The sequence below is a fragment of the Marmota marmota genome, unplaced genomic scaffold (assembly GCF_001458135.2).
Source record: "Marmota marmota marmota unplaced genomic scaffold, marMar, whole genome shotgun sequence".
In the NCBI taxonomy this organism is placed as follows: Eukaryota; Metazoa; Chordata; class Mammalia; order Rodentia; family Sciuridae; genus Marmota; species Marmota marmota.
The window spans coordinates 5,036,676-5,056,241 of record NW_025999895.1 but is presented as its reverse complement, the minus strand read 5'-3'; the positions used below and the strand labels follow the sequence as shown (position 1 = coordinate 5,056,241).

At 42.6% G+C, this 19,566-nt stretch overlaps 1 protein-coding gene across 6 annotated transcripts in view; it reads right to left on the bottom strand.

Annotated features, from left to right (window-relative positions):
• Positions 1 to 19,566, bottom strand: part of Rnf157 (ring finger protein 157) — a 69,254-nt gene that overhangs the window by 31,388 nt on the left and 18,300 nt on the right. For all 6 annotated transcript variants that reach the window (XM_015504150.2, XM_015504148.2, XM_015504151.2 and 3 more), the window contains exon 2: positions 18,996 to 19,114. In XM_015504150.2, the coding sequence (XP_015359636.1) occupies positions 18,996 to 19,114 (119 nt within the window). The remainder of the gene's footprint in view (positions 1 to 18,995; positions 19,115 to 19,566) is intronic.

Below are 19,566 nucleotides of genomic sequence, written 5' to 3'. Positions count from 1 at the left end.
GACACAGGGAGAGTGGCACTTTATCTATCACCCATAGCACTCAGCGTCTGAAGCTGCTCCGACTTCTTTGCTGATATGGATGCTGTGGTGAACATCCTTGTCCCCACACTCTGTGTGTTTGTGTGATTATTTCCTTGGGACAAATTCCTAGAAGTGGAATTACTGGATCAAAGAGTAAGCATACTTTTAAGGCTTTAAAGAACATTTTGCCAAATTGTTCCACACAGAGCTGACTCCTCTGAGCAGGGCAACAAGAGGCTTTGAAGTAGGAAAATGGGAATTCTGGTCCAGATCCCACTGGGGCTGTTTCTCCACCCCCGCTTCCCAGGCTGTCATACTGAAGGAATTTAAAACAATTTTAAAATAAGCTTAAGCAAAAAGTAATTAGGCAGGAAAATCTGACACAAATGCTAGCCTATTCTAAAGCCAAAATAAATGACTTCAGGATTAAAATTTTTTTCTGGAGTAGCAAAGTTAATCACTTCATTTGTGCAGGTACTTAGGAGTTATCCATAAATCCTATCTGAGTTAGAAAAAAAAAGATGGGTCTTTCTCTTATTCTTCACTCTTTTTCCTCTGTGCCCCCTAAAAAGAAAAAGAAAGGAAAAAAAGGCCCCAGTTCTCTCAGCCTCCACTTCACTCATTTGATGATAATTACGGCAAGGAAACACAAGTTATCCAAGGACAGGGGTCAACAGGACTGACTGCTAATCAATCCATCCCTACAGTTGAGCTCCCCCATACAGACATACAAGGAAATAGATGGAAACCTGCTCAGGAGAACCTCATCTTGTCCATGGGCTCCTACTACCAGCTGCTAAGCTTTGGAGGCCTTTCATTTACACATGACATCAGTATAAACTGTAAGGAGAGACTCAAAGCGGAAAAGGTTAAGAGCTTTCTAGAAGTTTCATTCAAAGGCAGATGATACAGCTACATGAGGAACGGCAGTATCTGAGAAATGTTACAGAAGAGGCAAAAACTAAGGAAGCAATCTCTCTGGCCAGATATCCTGGAAGGCATCTTGGAGGAGATGGTATTTGATTTGGACTTTTTTTTTTGGGGGGGGGCAGTATTGGAGCTTGAACCCAGGGACATTCTACCACTAGGCTATATCACCAGCCCTTTTTTTTTTTTTTTGAGACAGGTTTTTGCTAGTTGTTGAGGCTGGCCTCAAGCTGGGGATCCTCAGCCTCAGCCTCCCGGTCTATGGAATTGCAAGTATGCACCACTGCTCCTGGCTCTAAACTGGGGTCTTGAAGGATAAATGGAATTTGACAGAGTAGAGAAGAATCAGAGGTGAACCGAAGGAAATGTTTTTCTGCTATTAAAGTCATCTTCCCTTCCTCTCTTCCCCTTTCAAGCCACCATTATTCTCTTTGCTTCTCAGTCATCTTCCTTTTAAAATTGACCAGGAAAAAAAAAAAAAATTGACCAGGGTTGGGGTGCAGCTCAGTGCTAGAGACCTTGCATGGCATGCAGGAGGCCGGAGTTCCAAGCACAGCACCAAACAAACAAAAACAGCTGGTGAAGCTTTTTTGCTTGTCTCCAATATTCCCTTAACACATACACCATTGTTCTTTTGCTATACTTACGGCAAAAGAAGCATCCTACTTCCACTGAAACCCAGAGGCTCCATTCTTACACTAGCACGTAAGGGTAGTGTAAGTCTTCTTGAGACTGAGGAGGTCGAAGCCCTGAACCCATCTAAGTCCAGAACATTCCTGAAGTAATGCTCTCCTCAGTCTACGTCCAGGGCTGCGATTACTTTCCTGTTTTTTTTTTTTTTTGGAAGGGGTGGGAGGTTCTTCTGGGGATTGAACTCAGGGGCACTCGACCACCAAGCCACATCTATAGCCCTATTTTGTATTTTATTTAGAGACAGGGTCTCACTGAGTTGCTTAGCGCCTTGCCATTGCTGAGGCTGGCTTTGAACTCATGATCCTCCTGTCTCAGCCTCCTGAGCCACTGGTATTATAGATGTGTGCCACAGCACCTGGCCCCAGTCCTTTTTATTTCTTATTTCAAGACGGGGTCTTGCTAAGTAGTCCAGGCTATTCTTAAACTTTCCACCCTCTTGCCTCAGCCTCCCAAGTTGCTGGGATTATAGGCATGCACCACCACACCCAGAATAAGTAAACTCTTAACAGATTTTTGAAGAATCCCTAAATGAGGTTTTTCATAATGAAAACAGGTTTCATATTAAGATTAATGAGGGGCTGGGGCTGGGGCTCAGTGGCAGAGTGCCTGTCTCACACATGTGAGGCACTGGGTTCAATCCTCAGCACCACATAGAAATAAATAAACAAAATAAAGATATTGCATCCATCTATAACTAAAAAATATTAAAAAAAGATTAATGAAAAAATAATGAAATTTAGTCTCTTCAGGAATTTGTGAGCCAAACCTTATAGGTAACAGAGAAGTGAGACACAGATGCCCCTAATCTATTCATTTAACCAGAAAATTCCAGCAAATGAAAACCCTCTTAATGGTGTAAAATTTGAGTAACTTGCACATGCTACAAAAAAAAAGAATGAACATGAGGAAACATTTAACTGAGCAGCCATGAAGTGCCAGGAATCACTCTGAAGTTCCTTGCTATGCCTTATCTTACTTTAAATCATAGTAAACACACAAAACATGAAATCCACCATCTCATTATTTTCAAGCACATGGTACAATGGCATTAAGGACATTCATTTCCACATTATCGTACAACCACATCTGCCATGAAGTCTTATGGCAGATATACTCTTTTTTTTTTCTTTTCTTTTTGTACCAGGGATTGAACCTGGGGTGCTTAACCAGTGAGCTACATCCTCAACCCTTTTTAATATTTTATTTATAAGCAGGGTTTCATTGAGTTACTTAGGGCCTCGCTAAATTGCTGAGGCTGGCTTTGAACTTGTGATCCTCCTGCTTCAGCCTCCTGAGCTCATAGGATTACAGGTGCAACTGTACCTGGCAAGATACACTCTTACTTTGCTCTTAACATGAAGAGATATCCCACCAGCTGTAAGCCCCTGCAGAAAGACATAGGAGAAAGTTGGCCATTTTGCAGGTAAAGAAGCAGAATCCAAAGATCTGTGTAATTGTCCAAGGCCTCAGGGCTAATGAGCAGCAGAACCATGATCTCAATCCAGGTGTGTCTGACTGCAATAGTCTTGCTCTGACTCCTGCAGCCGCCTGAGTTTGGCAGGAAACATCTGCAGGCTGCCTTGGCCACCCCACCCTAGGAACCTGAGGAGGGTGCAGGGAGTGCGTAAGTTGTGTCATCACTGCACAATGCCACTTGCTGTTCGGGCTCTGGAAGCTCGTCAAAGCTCCTGACTACATCCTCACACTTAGACAGCACTGCACACAGAAGCACAGCTCTTGCCACACTTTTTAAAAATTTTAACAGGAGCATCTGAGTTCTACACAGAGAAAGTCTTTCTTAAAGAACAGCATGACAAAATCCTTCTGCCTGTGAGATACCTTCTAAGGCATTTGGGGTATTTCATTACCCCAAATACCTTAGAAGCATAGTCCTGGCTCAACCAGAAGACTTGGTCAAGTGAGCCCCCGGGGTCTGCCCATCAAGCTGTGTCTGCTAAGCCAGCTCCTCTGGCCATCTATCCTGGAGATCCTACTTCCTTTTAAGTAGCACCTCCCTCCCATTGGCAGGGCGCCATCTGGTGTCCAAAGATGGGACTGCCAGTCTGAACCCTCTGAAGGGAGGAGTGCAGATGAGGCACACACTGAACAAATGTGTGTGTATGGAAATGTCAACCATATGTTCTCAAGATTTTTACTTCACTGATTTCACATATCTTGATAGCTATCCCTAAATTTGTACTCACATTTTGGTCATAGAAAATATGCTCATGGGCTGGGGCTGGGGCTCAGTGATAGAACGCTCATCTCGCATATGTGAGGCCCTGGGTTCCATTCTCAGCACCATATAAATAAAATAAAGGTATCACGTCCACCTACAACTAAAAAGATAATTAAAAAAAGAAAATATTCTCATGTTGCATAAGATATAAGCGTACTGTTCTCCATTGCCAATAAAAATCTTCTTAAAAAGTACATAATTTTTGGGCTGGGGTTGTGGCTCAGTGGTAGAGCGCTTGCCTAGCATGTGTGAGGCACTGGGTTCGATCCTCAGCACCACATAAAAATATACAAATAAAGGTATTCTGTCCATCTATAACTACAAAAAATTAAAACAACAACAATAACAATGTGCTAGTACTCATTTTGGTGTACATTTGTAGTCCCAGCCACCTGGGAGGCTGAAATATTAAAAGCTCTCTCTTTATCTTCTTAAGGTAATCTTTTCCAATCAACTTCCAAACTTCTTGTTTAATAAATCTGCACAATGCATTAATTGCCATGTCTTTTTCCGGTCTCTTCCAGTCAGTGACAGTTTTACTTTGTTTGTTTGAAATAATCTTGATATGTTGAACAGCTGTTTTGTGGAATCTCTCTCATTCTAGATTTCCCTGATGTTCTCACACAATAGACCAGCTCACGCATGTTTGGCAAGAATCCCACAGAAGGGTGCTTTCTTCACCATTCCAGGAACTTTGACCACCTGGTTAAGATGGTGAGGTCCAGAAACTTAGTATTTTGCATTCTATAATTAATAAGTGTCTTATAGGAAGAAATTTTGAGACTATGCAAATATTTATTAGCATACTTGTATTTTTGTATTTTTTGCGGTACTGGGGATCAAACCCAGGGGCATTCAACCACTACATCCCAGCCCTTTTAAATTGTGGTTATAATTGTTGTTTGCCAAAGTGGCATCAGACTTGTGATCCTCCTGCCTCAGCCTCCAGAGTTGCTAAGATTACAGAAATGTACCACCATGCCCAGTTCATCAGCATACTTGGGCCAACTGGGCACAAGTGAATTTATCATTCATTGACAATTCTTGCCTATAACAATGATTAATGAGGTGTTTGTCTACTGGTGACTTTCTATTTCCATCTTTCCTGTAATTGTGATTCTACAGGAAGAACTTTCCCTTCTATGCCATTCATTCATTCATTCATTCATTCATTCTTTACTTAGGCTAAAATAAAAGAATAAAATGCCCAAAATCTGCTCCCAAAGGGAAAGAAAATCATTTTAGACAACTTGTAATTAAAGTAGAAAGTATTCATTTCATGCACTGGGCAGCATTATTAAAAATAATTAGCACGGGGGCTGGGGATGTAGCTCAAGTGGTAGCGCGCTTGCCTAGCATGTGTGAGGCACTGAGTTCGTTTCTCAGCACCACATAGAAACAAAATAAAGATATTGTGTTCATCTAAAAACTAAAAAATAAATATTAAAAAATTAGCATGATGGGTAACTCTAGAAATAATGTAATATTTTGTGCCAAAAAATTAAATAATGGTTACTATGGAAATCAACATCAAAGGGCATAATAATAACTCATTATGGCACTACATACACCTTTCTTTCTTTTTTGTACCAGGGATTGAACCCAGAGGCATTTAACCACTGAGACACATCCCCTTTTTCATATTTTATTTAGAAACAGGGTCTCGTTAAGTTGCTTAGGGCCTTACCAAGTTGCTGAGGCTGGCTTTGAACTCCCAATCTTCTGCCTCAGCGTCCCGAGACACTGGGATTGAAGGCATGCACCACCACACTTGGTTACTTACACTCTTTTAAAAATAGTTTTTAGGGTTTTTACATTTAAATACTGTTTCATTCCTATTTGATGCTTGGTTACTGCTCTGTTCCCTCTACTTCTCCTCTCTCACCATATTAGTGTGTCCAGAGCTTACCAGTGGCTATTTTTAGACTGGTGATGTTTAGAACATTTTCTCAGGTCTGTGTCAGGGCAGACCAGTGAGTCTCTGCTTGAAAGCTGTGAACTGAGTACAAATTTGCCTGTTCAGCCAGCTGCAGCACTGAGACAGTCTGAGGAGACTGAGGTGGACCAGAATGACATGGTCTGTGTATTAGCTGAAGCAATCCCTTTGGCACTCATTTTCTGTCCTGGTGGGAAGTCAATCACAGTTCAGTGGGACTGGTAAGCATAAAGCTGAGAAGATGTAAGACATTCTTTTCACCCAAGTCAAAGACGTGAAAGAGACACCAAGAGGGTGTCACAAGATGACCTTGAACACAAATACGCTTTGTATTCAGACTTGGCTATCAAAGAAATCCATCCAGGAAAGCTGTCTATTTATAGTCTCTCAAATATTTTGCAAGGTCTCCTGGCAGGAAGTAGACAAGAGCAATGTCATGGCTATGTGACATCACACTTAATGTTGACCTTTTCCAAAATATTTAAGTAATTACCTTAAGCAATTGCCCAATCAAGCAATTCTCTTTGTTCACCCTAATAGGACAAGAGTGCCAACAATCTACCTCAGAGCAAAACACACATCATAAAACTATACAGATCTTGGCTAGTGACCATCACAGACCATTTTCTCTCTCTTCTTAGGGTCTGGGTCTCAACTCATGGCTTGGGATTACTGAGACGCTCAGCACCACTCTGACACCAAGCACAAGTATACAGCTTGTGCGCTACTTAGGTGACAAATGAAACCTACTTGCCTTCTAGGCCCTGTGGCAGGATGGCTCCCCTTTTCACACCTCCGACCGCCACAGTGTGCTTCAGAAATCACACTATGCTCCTGAAGACACCTGCTTTCAGAGGAGAAGGACCAGCTCATCTCAGATGCAGGTAATGGGAAGAGCAGAGCTTTCAGTAAAGCCCCATGGCCATCTCTTCCCTGCAGCAACTGACAAATAATGACAAATGATCAGAACCATCCCTTTCAGACCAGCCCTTTCTCTAGCCCAGTTCACAAATAAGAATCAACTTTCAAGCAAGAGATATTGAGATGCCTGATACTGCTTTTAAACGTTGTTTGGAGAGGCAGGCACCAGTATCAGCTGAAACAGATATTTAAAAATACATGACATCATAAATATATATGTATATAAAATTCCCCACCCCCAAAAAATAAGCATTAGAATGTTCTAATGCCTCCAATGTTGGTTTTCCAGGTATTTTAAAACAGAGGTGGGCTGGGATTGTGGCTCAGCGATAGAGCACTCGCCTAGCACGGGCGGGACCCAGGTTCGATGCTCAGCATCACATAAAAATAAAGGCATTGTGTTGTGTCCATCTACACTTAAAAAAAAAAATATATATATATATATATATATAAACAGATATATATATATATATATAAACAGAGGTATTTCCTCTTGCCCAATTACTGACAAAGGCAAGAGGACCAAAATCTTCCCCACCTCCCATTACAAACACAAAAAGTAAAAGCTGGGGCTGGAGATGTAGCTCAGTGGTAGAGAGCTTGTCTGGCATGCATGAGGCCCTGGGTTCAATCTCAGGTTCCATAAAAACAAATAAACCTATAAACTGGTCTTCAAGTTGAAAACCTCCAAGCTGTCATTGTATGTCCTAATGAAATATACTGACTCTAAAACCATCTATGTAAGATCCAGGATTAATTACAGGAGTTGTCAAATTTCTTTCCCTTGTTCCTGGAAGGAAAATCTTCTCTGAAGTCTACTAGGTTATAAATCTCAGCTCTGGCTTGAGATAAAGAGTATAATATGAAATACAGAAATAGTTTATTAGCCAATCATACAGAATCCAGAGATTGGACTTTGGACACTATAGATTTGCAGATATGACCTTAGGAAGAAACCCTCAACTCAATCAGTAACCCTAAAAACATTTTATTTTTGTCCATACATCATCCTAAAATATGGAAGCCTTATTTAATTACAACAAATTGTATAAAATAAAAAGCCACAGCATATGACTTGATAGTTTTAATTTCTATGTTATTACTACAAAGACCTGTGGAAACCCTGAAGGAAAAATTCATTCTGTGCTAATTTACAAGGTGGCAGGGGCTCCATTTTGTCCTGCTAAGCTTCTAAAAGTTCTGAAAGCTCTGATGATTCTTCAATCACCCCTCACCAGCAGTGGGTAGCTGCGATTAGATGAAACAATTGAACTGATTTTTTTGGCTTGTAAGTTTAAAGTTCATTTAAATACGGTATATACAAAAATCCAGTGCCTAGAATTGTTGGATTGAAGACAGTGAGACTCAGAGACAAAATGCAAACACCCACAAGATATCATGTTCAGCACGCAGCTGCGAGGACCATCAGGGCACTGGCTTTCCCCTCATCCTGTGTTCTACCTTATCCCTCCCACAGCCTCCTTCCTGAGCTCTGCATCTCTCTGTGCCTGTCACCTATGCCGTCCCTCATGCTGTCCTTGTGAATCTCTACTCCTTGAGCCCCATCCTTCAACGTCTCCCATTCTCAGCAACCCCTTCTCTTTATGGTTCTGCCTATTGTTACTGATTTCCACTAACACCCTGGACACACCCTTGCAATCCCAGAGACTTGGGAGGCTGAGGTAGGAAGATCACAAGTTTGAGGCCAGCCTGGGCAATTTAGCAAGACCCTGTCTCAAAATAAAAAATAGAAAGGGCTGGGGATGTGGCTCAGTGTTGAATACCACTGGGTTCAATCCAGTACAAAAAAAAAGTCTCTGGACTTATGATCATCTTTCAGGTCTTATCAGAGTGATTTTAGTTCATTGAGAATAAATAGGCACCTTATCCTTAGCTATAAGCTTTCTGAGACTAAAACATGACAGATTTCAGATTTAAACAAGCAAGATGGTCAGCAGTCCAGGTTCTGAGCTTGTAGCTCTGAGCCTGGCCATTCTTACCAAGGTTCTGTTATGCTGGGTTAATAGTGTATAAAGAGAAGTCAGCTCCAGAATTCAAAAGTTACAAGAGGACAAAGGGGAAGGGGATGAAGGGGAAGGGCTGGGGTCCTCTTTAGCTGGGACTGACTTCTGGCAGGGTCAACCGGCTGCTTCAGTATTTGTGGGGGTGGGCACAAGCACACACATGCACACACCCCGCTGGAGGAGGCAACAATCCCAGCCTCTGCCCAGGCAGGAAGCCTTGCTGGGACCGGGGTGATGGGCATAGGTAGACTGAGGGAAGTGGCCAGCCCTGAAGAAGAGGGACGGCCAGCGGGCATCAGAGACCAGCACAGAGGTGGTCAGGACTGGGAGACAGCGGCTTACCTGCTTTACCTGCCACAGGGTGTGACAGCCCTGTCAGCTGAGAGTGCTGCGTGCTGGCATGTTACTTCTATTGAGTGCCTAGGTTGATTGCTTGCTCTCCCTCTCTTAAAAATATTTTAACATATGTATTAGCAGAGAACCTAAACCTCCCATGTTATCAGCACTAAAAATTTCAGCAAGTGGAAAATGTGGCTCAGGATACTCTCTACAGTGTAACCATACCGACCTTCAGCACACCTTCACACATTTATCAGTGCTACCTGCTAAAGATAAGCAGGTGTGGTTGCTTCCTGCAGTAGTTAGAGCTATTGTTTTACTTGATCAAGGCCTGGTGAGACGACGTCAGGCAATGAGCAAGTGTGCCACTCGGGGATGCTCTTGATGTAGCCGGTTGTTATGCTATCTGACCTGCAAGTCTTGGCTTTTACAGACTTTGGTAGAACTGTTTCATTAAAATTTAAGGCCGCTGTGTTTTTCTTTACAAACTGAAAAAGTTAACCAAATTTTTCTTTGAAATGCAACACCACTAAGTATAGTTTCCCGTAAGATGGGGCGTACGATGACAACAGGAAACAGAGGTGAGAGTGTACCCTGGGTTTCAGTATGTTTCAAAGAAATTTCGAGGAAATTCCTACAACCCAGATGCTTTAGAGTTCAACTGATGAATACCACAGCAGTTCTCTGTGCATTAAACAAATCAAAAGTTCAAGCAGATAGAGGCATTTTTCAAGTCAGTGGAACTTACCAAGTTCCTTTCTGCACACTTCTGTAAGCCCAGATCCACACTTATTTTTCACTTCTCCCTTTGCATCACAGGTGTGTGTGTGTGTGTGTGTGTGTGTGTGTCTGAGATCTACTCTTTGAGATGATAACTGGAGGGACAAATCTATGTTGGAGGGAGTCATCTTTGTACCATCCCAAGGAATTGCTCCTGCGCAGGTGGAAGGCAGAGGCAGGTCCTGGTAGAATGAATACGTGAACACTAGATCCTCGGCACAGTACAGCACATGCCCCATGGTGACTGGCTAGAATTCCAGGACTTGCCTCACAGACTTAAGGGGAGACTAGCAAAATTAACACTCACAGAATAACTGAAAAACACAGGCCACCAAGTGTTTTTTTTTTTTAATATTTATTTTTTAGTTGTAGGTGGACACAATATCTTTATTTCATTTTTATGTGGTACTGAGGTTTGAACCCAGGGCCTCACATGTGCTAGGCAAGCGCTCTACCACTGAGCACCCAAGTGCTTTTTGATTGAGTTTGTGGAGCAATATTTATTAAGTTGATCTAGTACTTAATATTTCTTAAGCTAAGATGCTCTGTCCTGCCAGTGACCTGTGGCAAAACAGAACTCACAGAAGGGTGTACCTGGCCCTTGTGCATGCCTGGCAGGACAGCCTTGTCACTTCCTACCCATTGGGCCCTGCACCCAGGCCATGGGTCCTCTGGGACAGCAGAGCCTCGCCTGGTTGGGTCTTGGTGCCTCTGCGCAGGCAGCGCTCCTCCAGGGTGTTCACTGTTCCTAGTTTTAGGATAAGCTCCTTGTGGCAGGAACTGCATTTTATCTTTTTTGTATCTCTGGTCTCTGACAGTAGCTTGGAGCCCAGAGGTGTTCAACAGAATGTTACATGAATGGATGAATAAGATAATCAATTTGATAACAGTGAGGGGAAAAGATCAAAAGTAGGCACAGTCTAATGATTACGAAAGAAAAGGATCTTCTCAGCTACCGCAGAAGCCAAATTAAGAACGATGAAGACTGGCGGTGTCGCTCAGTGGCAGAGTATTTGCCTAGCATGCCACAGTCCCCATGTTCAATATCCAGCACCACAAAATAAAACAAAACCCAACAACAACAAAACAAGCTATTTCCTCCTCCCATTCTCTTCTTCCTGTGAGTACACTGTTTATAATTAAAATTGGTTTTGAAGTTTTTACACAGAAGAAGCAACCCAACTAGGTTTACAGCTACTAAAAACACCCTGCTCTCCAATCATCCCCAGAACTTGCTTCCTTTCATAAATTCAGATTACAATGCAACCCCTTTCTATCACTTTAATCCACAAGAGTAAACCCTGAAGTCTCTATACCAGTCAGGTAAAATCATGACCACTGTCCAACTTCTCAAATACATGCAAGTCCTACTTCACCAGCCTTAGCCCCCTCAGCATTTTTGGCTAAAGAAACAAAGGCGAAACTTGTTTTCATGCATTAAAAAAAAAAAAAAAATCCAGGCAAAAGTTTCAAAGTATCTTTCTCTAAGATACTTAACTACCAAGGGAAAGATGGTAACTCTACTATGAAAAACCCAAGAAGAGTCTCTCAATGAAGCTATTATTTTGGTATCAGGGACTGAACCCAGGGGTGCTGTTCCACTGAGCTATATCCCCAGGCCTTTTTATTTTTTATTTTGGGATAGGGTCTCACTAAGCTGCTGAGGTTAGCCTCAAACTTATGATCCTCCTGCCTCAGCCTCCCAAGTAACAGGGATTACCAGCGTACATTACTATGCCAGGTCAAGAATGCTATTTTAAAAAAGTCCCAGTGACATTCTCTGTAAAGCTCTAAGCCATTTACAAAGTGTGAATTTATTCCCTAGCTCAGTTCTTCTCTAGGCTGGGTTTCCTCTTACTTTCTGGTGGTTAAAAGCAAATCACATCCATACTGAATCCAGGGTTTCTAAAGGCGGACCAGTGAGCCTCAGTGCCAAGATGAAGCTCCAGGCCCCTCTCCTTTTCCTGGCTTACCTCATTTTCCACAAGTCCCCAAACAACTTCCTGGTATGTACCCAACCTGACTCAGCAGACCCCACCTTTCCTGTAGATCACTAAAAAATTAAAACTATTACTTTGTGAACTTCCTTAATTTTCCTACTTCTCATATTCTCTTAGACCTATTTCCTTCCTCCATTCAGAAATATCCCATCTCTATTTTTAAAGAAAATTGAAATGCTTTTTATTTAAAAATAAAAACATGCTTACTGGAAAAAATTTGAATAACACTGAAGAATGTGAACTTAAGAAGGAAATAACCGGGCTGGGGCTGGGGCTGGGCTCAGTGGTGAGTGATTGCCGGGCTCAGGCAAAGCACTGGGTTCAATCCTCAGCACTTCATGAAAATAAATAAAATAAAGGCATTGTGTCCATCTACGACCAAAAAAAAGATAATAAAAAAAGCAAATACCCGCTCCCTGAGATGCTCCATATTCCTGCTATAACAGTTTAAAATGCACTATTCTTGCATGTATTTTTATGTAACTATAAATATAAATCTCTCTGTATATAAATAAATGCACATATATTCATATATTGTTATTTTATAAGAAACGGAATCAGATTCTTCATCATACACTACAACTTGCTTTTCTCAGTAAATGATGTTATGGGCACACTTTATCTCAAGGGACATGGACCCACCTCATTTTGGTTCATAACATGGATGCATTATAATTTCTTGACCTTTCCTCCATAATGGTCATATAGATATCTTGTAGTTTTTCACTACTACAAGTAATGCCACAATACATATTGTAAATAGGAATTACTTCATACTCTTTAAAGTATTTCTGTAGAAGAGACTCAGAGAAGTAAAACAGCTGGGCCAAAGGGGGTGCACAGCAAAACTCTACTCAATATTGCCAAAGCACGTGCCAGAAACAACTGCAGCCTGCCTACACAGGAAGGAGGAAGCAGAAAAGACAGTCTCTCCCCCACCAACCACAAAGGAAGGAGCCACCGACCAGCCAAGGCTTCAGGCCACAGGGCAGGCAGCCTCAGGGTTCTTGGACTGTGAGCCCCAGAAGCTGGCGCCCAGGTCAGGGCACAAAGGATCTCCAGAGGAAACAAGCCGGCTAGGGCTGGATGGTGCCTCCCAGAGGGAATCCTCACGGGGCTCACCCACCACGCCCTTCCCTCAAGGCACACTGCCCCACTCCCCAGTCTGACCCAGGCCAGGCCAATGCTGTTACCCAGGAGTTCAGGCCTGTCAAGTCTTTTCTTCTTTCGCTAAAATAAATTACTTCCTAACTGGTCTCTTTATTTCCTGTCTTTTTTATTCATTCTCTATACTGTGAGGTAATTTTTAGAGTTAACTTTCTAAAACATTAATTAGATCATAATAGTTATCAATTTTTGAGTTCTTAAAATATTCCTGCAAGAAAGGTACTTTGTAACTGAGGAAATTGATGCTCAAAGCTAATCAGTGGCAAAGCTGCCTGTGATTGTGACCTTCTCCACTGTCAGAGAAAGAAGGGCAAGATGGGGGCTGGGATTGTGGCTCAGCAGTAGCACACTTGGCTGGCACGTGTGAGGGACTGGGTTTGATTCTCAGCACCACATATAAATAAACAAAATAAAGATCTATCAAAAAAAAAAAAAACCTTAAAAAAAAAATAAGAAGAAGAAGGGCAAAATGAGGGGTGTGTAGTCACACCTGTGATCCCAGCAGCTCCAGCGGCTGGGATCACAAGTTCAAAGTCACCTGAGCAACCTGAGAGATCCTGTCTCAAAATTAAAAAAAAAAAAAAAAAAAGTTAAAAGGACTGGGGATGTAGCTCAGTGGTACAATGTCCCTTGGGTTCAAGTTCCGGTAACACACACACAAAAGATTGCTCTTGAGCTCAGAGGTAGAGCACTTGCCTAGCATGTGCAGGGACATAGGGTTCCATGCCAGCACTGAAAAACCAAAACAATCCCTTTTTCTTCGTGCACACATAAATACAAGTGGTCTATTTACAGAAACTGGATTTAGTGCAGCTTTTTGGTATTCCTTTTGCAGACAGGAGAAAAGCACACCATGTGTATCTGGGTTCTTACCAGTGCCCTCAGCCCTCCATGTCTGCAGCAGGGTGTGGGGAGGGAGCACACCAGTGGCCAGCAGAGGAGCACCCAGGATGGCATGGAGCACCTAGGATGATGAGGAGCACCCAGGATGGCATGGAGCACCTAGGATGGTGAGGAGCACCCAGGATGGTGAGGAGCACCCAGGATGGCATGAGCTGCTGGGAGGGAGACCACAAGTCAAGGGCTTCCCTTGACATGAAAGGAAAAGTGTGAACTCCTAGCTACAATGGCAGGTAGAATTAAGACATTGCTTCACACTTTGACAATCCAAAGTCACTAAAGCTCCAAATAACTCAGAGTTTCAGTGATTATGTCAACAAAACAAGATGTAACTCAATAAGGGGGCAAAGCGGCAATCCCTGCACTGAGGCAGGAATGGAATAGTCTTTAATTAGCATTTTATTACTGATTCCCAGAGGCCTTAGTTCCAGCATGCAGGACCAGAATGAAAGACCTTCAGAAGTTCCAGTCACCAACTAAGACAGCACTTCAGGGGATGTGGCTCAGTGGTCAAGCAACCCTCTGTTAAATCCCCAATACTGAGGGAAAAAAGAAAAAAAAGACAGCACTGAAAACCCAGCATACGGAGGGAGTGGAACTCCGTGGTAGAGCACTTCCATAGCACACACAGGTCCTGAGTTTGATTCCTAGCACCACCACCACCACCAACAACAACAAAAAAAAACAAGCAAACAAAAACCCAGTGTGCACTCCCTCCACCCACAACTGAGTCCAAAGGTTGGCGACTGTAGGTGTCACTGCCCCAGGCTGCTTTTCATCCAGTAATCCCAAGGCACCTTCTGAGCACTGCATTCCTCCAGAGTCATAATCAACCCCATTTTGCAAGTGGGTAATTTGAGAGCCTGAGTGATAAACTTGCCAAGGTTACAGAGAGTTTAATGGCAAGATATAAATAAAACTTGAAATTTTGATTCTCACTCTCTTCAACTGTCTCTCTGCATACACATACTCTCTAATTTCTTTAAATCTGATCCTTAAGACTTGATAATAAATTTGCTTTGACAGGTTATTCTAAGTGGTAGAGCCACAGCGCTCCAGTAAAAACTACAGATTTAGTGAGGTGCTGTGGTGCAGGTCTGTGTCATCCCAACTACCTGTGAGGCTGAGGCAGGAAAATGGCAAGTTTGAAGTCAGCCTGAGCAACTTAATGAGATCCAATCTCAAAATTAAAAAAAAATAAAAAGCGCTGGGGATGTAGCTCAGTGGAGAACACCCTGGGTTCAATTCTTAGTACTACAAACAAAACAAATATACAAAGGTCCTGAGTTTGATTCCTAGCATCCTCACCACCACCACCACCAACAACAACAACAAATAAGCAAACAGAAACAGACCAAGTGATAGCTCAGTGAAATGACACGATTTTAGTCTCCCTATTTGGAAATGACAGGAAATACCACAAATCCCAGGAACCTGGAAGTCTAAGGCACATATATATATGTTTTAAAAAATTGTTTTAGTTGTAGATGGACACAATACCTTTATTTTATTTATTTATGTGGTGCTGATGATACAACCCTGTGCTCCACGCATGTGAGACAAATGCTGTACCACTGAGCCACAACCTCAGCCCAGGCGTTTATACTTCAATATGACAATTCATTTTAACATATTTCTCATTTTCTCTGGAAAGAGGAGCCACTCGTGACGTGCTCAGGATGACTTTGAAAGGCTGTCTTCTCTGCTGTGCAACCTGATGCTTGCTGCTGACACCCAGCTCTGCCACTGGACAGTGGAAGTCAGCTCTTCAGGTCTCTAGGCTGCTCCCTAACCGAGTGGGAAGAGCAGTCATGGCAAAACCCAGAGGTCAGCTGGCAGATGGAATTACACACCACATGGGCACCCTCGCGGGGATGCTCCAGGAGAGCATGTCAATCCACTGTTCTACTTTTAGATCTCTACCCAATCTCACAAGCTGATCAACACAAAGGGACTCACAGACAAGATATGGGCAGAGATCCCCCAAACACTGGACCTTCTTACAGAAACGACCGAGCGGCTCAGTCTCCAGAGCCAGGCTGCTAGGTTTACATCCTGGCTCAGCTCTTACAGGCTTGGTGATCTTTTTGTTTGTTTTTCTTTGCTAATGGGTATTAAATCAGGGATACTCTACTACTGAGCTACAGCCCCAGTCCTTTTTATTTTTTGAGACTGAAACTAAACTAAATTGCCCAAAGTGGCCTTGAACGTGTGATCCTCCTGTCTTGCCTCCCAAGTCACTGAGGTCACAGGCATGTGCCATCACACCTGGTTTGGTAATCTTCATTAAAATTCTCTGTGCCTCAAGTTCTTCACCTCTCAGTAAGGACCGTCCTCACTAGCTGTGAGGACATAATGAAGTAACACATAAGAAGTGCTTAGGACAACCAGGTCTGGCAAATTAGGAAGTGTTCAATAAATGTTAGCCATTGTTATTATTAAATAACATGTAGGGAAAGAAAAGAGAAGCATGCTACATTATTCTGTATATTTCTGAATAGCTATTTGAAGTTACTTTGATTTTCTTTCCTAGTGTGAAATTATAGTATGTTTTTTCAAAAATTTGCTCCATAGAGCCTTAAGCATACTTAATGATTACTAACTAAAACAACAAGAAAAACACCAATGTCAATACTCCCTTAGAAAAAAGCCTCAAACTTAACATCAAGTCTACTCCCTAGTAATTCAGGCAGAGCTCAGGCCTCCTCAGAGGTGTAAGCAGGTGACTCACTTCAGGCACATGTGCCAGTCAGCATAAACCTCAAAATGAACCCAAAAAAGCACTTGCATATTTTAGAATCACCTAGAAGCAAAAAAATCCTTTTAAAACATATAATCTAGGCTGGTAGAGCGCTTGCCTAGCATGCGTGGGGCACTGGGTTCAATCCTCAGCACCACATAAATATAAAATAAAGATATTGTGTCCACCTATAACTAAAAAATAAATATTAAAAAATATAATCTATTCTGACATCAGAGGAAAGAAAGAAACAGATGAAGAGGTCAATCCATATAAGAAAGAGCCCTTTTCTTTCTTTCAATCTTTAGTTGTAGATAGACACAATACCTTTATTTTATTTATATACTTTTTGTGTGGTGCTGAGGATCAAACCCAGAGCTTCGCACATGCTAGGCAAGTGCTCCACCACTGTGCTACACTCCCAGCCCAAGGAAGAGCCATTTTCTAAGCATGAACAGAATCCTGTAAGTGAGAAAAAATCCTTATCTGGCTCTTTCAGAAAAAAAGAAAGTTCTTCCTATTCTAATTGCTAAGAAAGCAGCAGCAAAATCAAAGCATACATTGGATCAGTATTAGTTGACATAACTTTGATTTGAAGCAGAAGGGACTTGGTATTTTGAAGAGTACTGCCAGACTAAATTAGAAGAGAGGTCAACCCAAGTAGAAAGAAAACCAACAATGACAAAAAAAAATTTGTAATTAAAGCCCAAATTGGAAGACCATCACCAGGTCACTTACCTGCCAAAAAGTCTTAAACACTCCCCATGTCCCACAGGAGAGGGTGAAAACCTCTCAAGGTAACAGAGTCCGTACCTACCTTTTCAATCATGTTTTGCCATCAGGCCAGACTAGTTTCCTTATTTGTTCCAAGGCAGAACAGACCACTGGCTGGGGATGCAGCTCACTGGTAGGGCACTTGCCTAGCACGTGTAAAGTCTTGGGTTCAATCCCAAGTACCAAGATCCTAACACAGTAATTGCTCAATAAATATTTGTTGATCCTACTAATCCATGAATGCTTTCAGACTTGTACTCTGTGTCACTCCTTTCCCACTCACCTGGTCAAGCAGCCATTCTTCAAAGCCCCACTCAACTCCCCCCACCTGTCCAATGTCCTCACACACCACCAAGCAATCTGCCCTAACTGTTCTCTTTCTCCATTTCTCAATTCCTACAGTACTCATCACTTATCTACTCTTCCTATTTATGTTTTGTCTGCCCTACTAAGCTGGAGGTTTCTTGAGAAAGGCAGAATATTCTGTGGCAGTGGAAAGACTGTGGATTTGGGGCAAACCTAGTTATACAACTTTGAGAAAAAATTGTGTATCCAACACTAGGAACAGACAGGCATGGTGGCATACAACTAGAGAGGCTAAAGCAGGAGGATTGCAAGTTCAAGGCCATCCTGAGCAACTTAGCAAGACCTGTCTCAAAATAAAAATAAAGTGCTGGGGGTATGGTTCACTGGTTAAGTACCCCTGGTGTTCAGTCCCCAGTGCCAAAACAAAACAAAACCACACTAGGAACACTGCCTCAAACACAGTGTGTACTTCCTAAATGCTGGCTGCTACCAGTGTTCATCTCTTGGACCCTAGGATTTCTCACTCTTGAAATCAAAGTGGCTAGAAGTCTTCTGACTGGTGAGTCTTCGTGGGGAGTAGAAAACTGTCAGAAAGCCCCGAGGACCTTTCTTAGTGTACAGGAGCCACTTAAAGCCACACAGCAGCCTCTGTCATAAAGCCCCAAAAGCTGGGCATGAGAAGGTGCTTGATGAAAGTTTACAGAGCCAAGCACAGTGGTGCACGCCTACAGTCCCAGATCTTCAGGAAGCTGAGGCAGGAGAATCACTTTAAAAAATAAAGTTCACAAAATAATCTGAACAAACAACTGAGAGACAAATTCTAACATCAATTCAGCACCAAATGAAACTTTCAGTCATTTATTCAACAATGTTGGCAAGGCTTATCATGGTGTACCAGGCTCTGCTCAAGATCTGGCACTCAATCGTACTTCCTAAAGGGGGAGGCAGACAGAAAACAGAGAAAGAGACAGATAACCAGAATGGAAGGCAAGTGGAGGTGTCCGGTGAGCAGAACTCCAATCCAAGGAAAGCTTCATGTGGCCACTTGACTGACCTTGCCCAGAGGGCCAGCCTCCCCCAGGTCTCCTCCAGCACCAACACCGCTGGCTCCTAAGGCCCCTCAGCTCACACCAGGCCACCAACTGCTGAGCCAGCAACTGCAAACTTGCTTTCTACATGGCTGCTGGCCACTGGAGCCCCACGGGAAGCAAAGAGATTATAGCCCTACCGCAACTGGTCTGTTCCCCAGGAAGTTCAGGTCGCTGTTCTCGCCAAACAGGTAACCTTCAGGATGTGTTGAGTCAAATTTTTCTCCTCCCATGATGAAGTGACTGGCAAAATAGCTGCCTAAGAAGGATAAACAGGAAAAAAAAAGAAAAGAAAAATTCAGACAAGCAGATGGCAATCACACTGAACCCAGCAAAAAAGGCTGACTAAAAAGATGTTAGCTAGGCACAGTACAGACTCCCACTATAATTCCCACCTGCACACCTATAATCCACAGCTAGTCAGGAGGCTGAGGCAGGAGGATTGCTGGTCTGAGGTCAGCCTCAGCAACTTAGCAAGACACTTTCTCAAAATATAATTTAGAATGTGGTCAAGTGCTTGCCTGGCATGCACAAGGCCCTGGGTTCCATCCCCCAAAACAAAAACAACATGTTAACACTAATCAAAAAATAATTAGAGCAATTTCTAACCCAAAGTGTTTTACTTCTGATTTGGGACAGTGGCAAAAAAAGCAAGCAAAATCACAGCAGGGAGAAATAAAGAAAATAAAAAATAGATCATTGTTTTCTTTT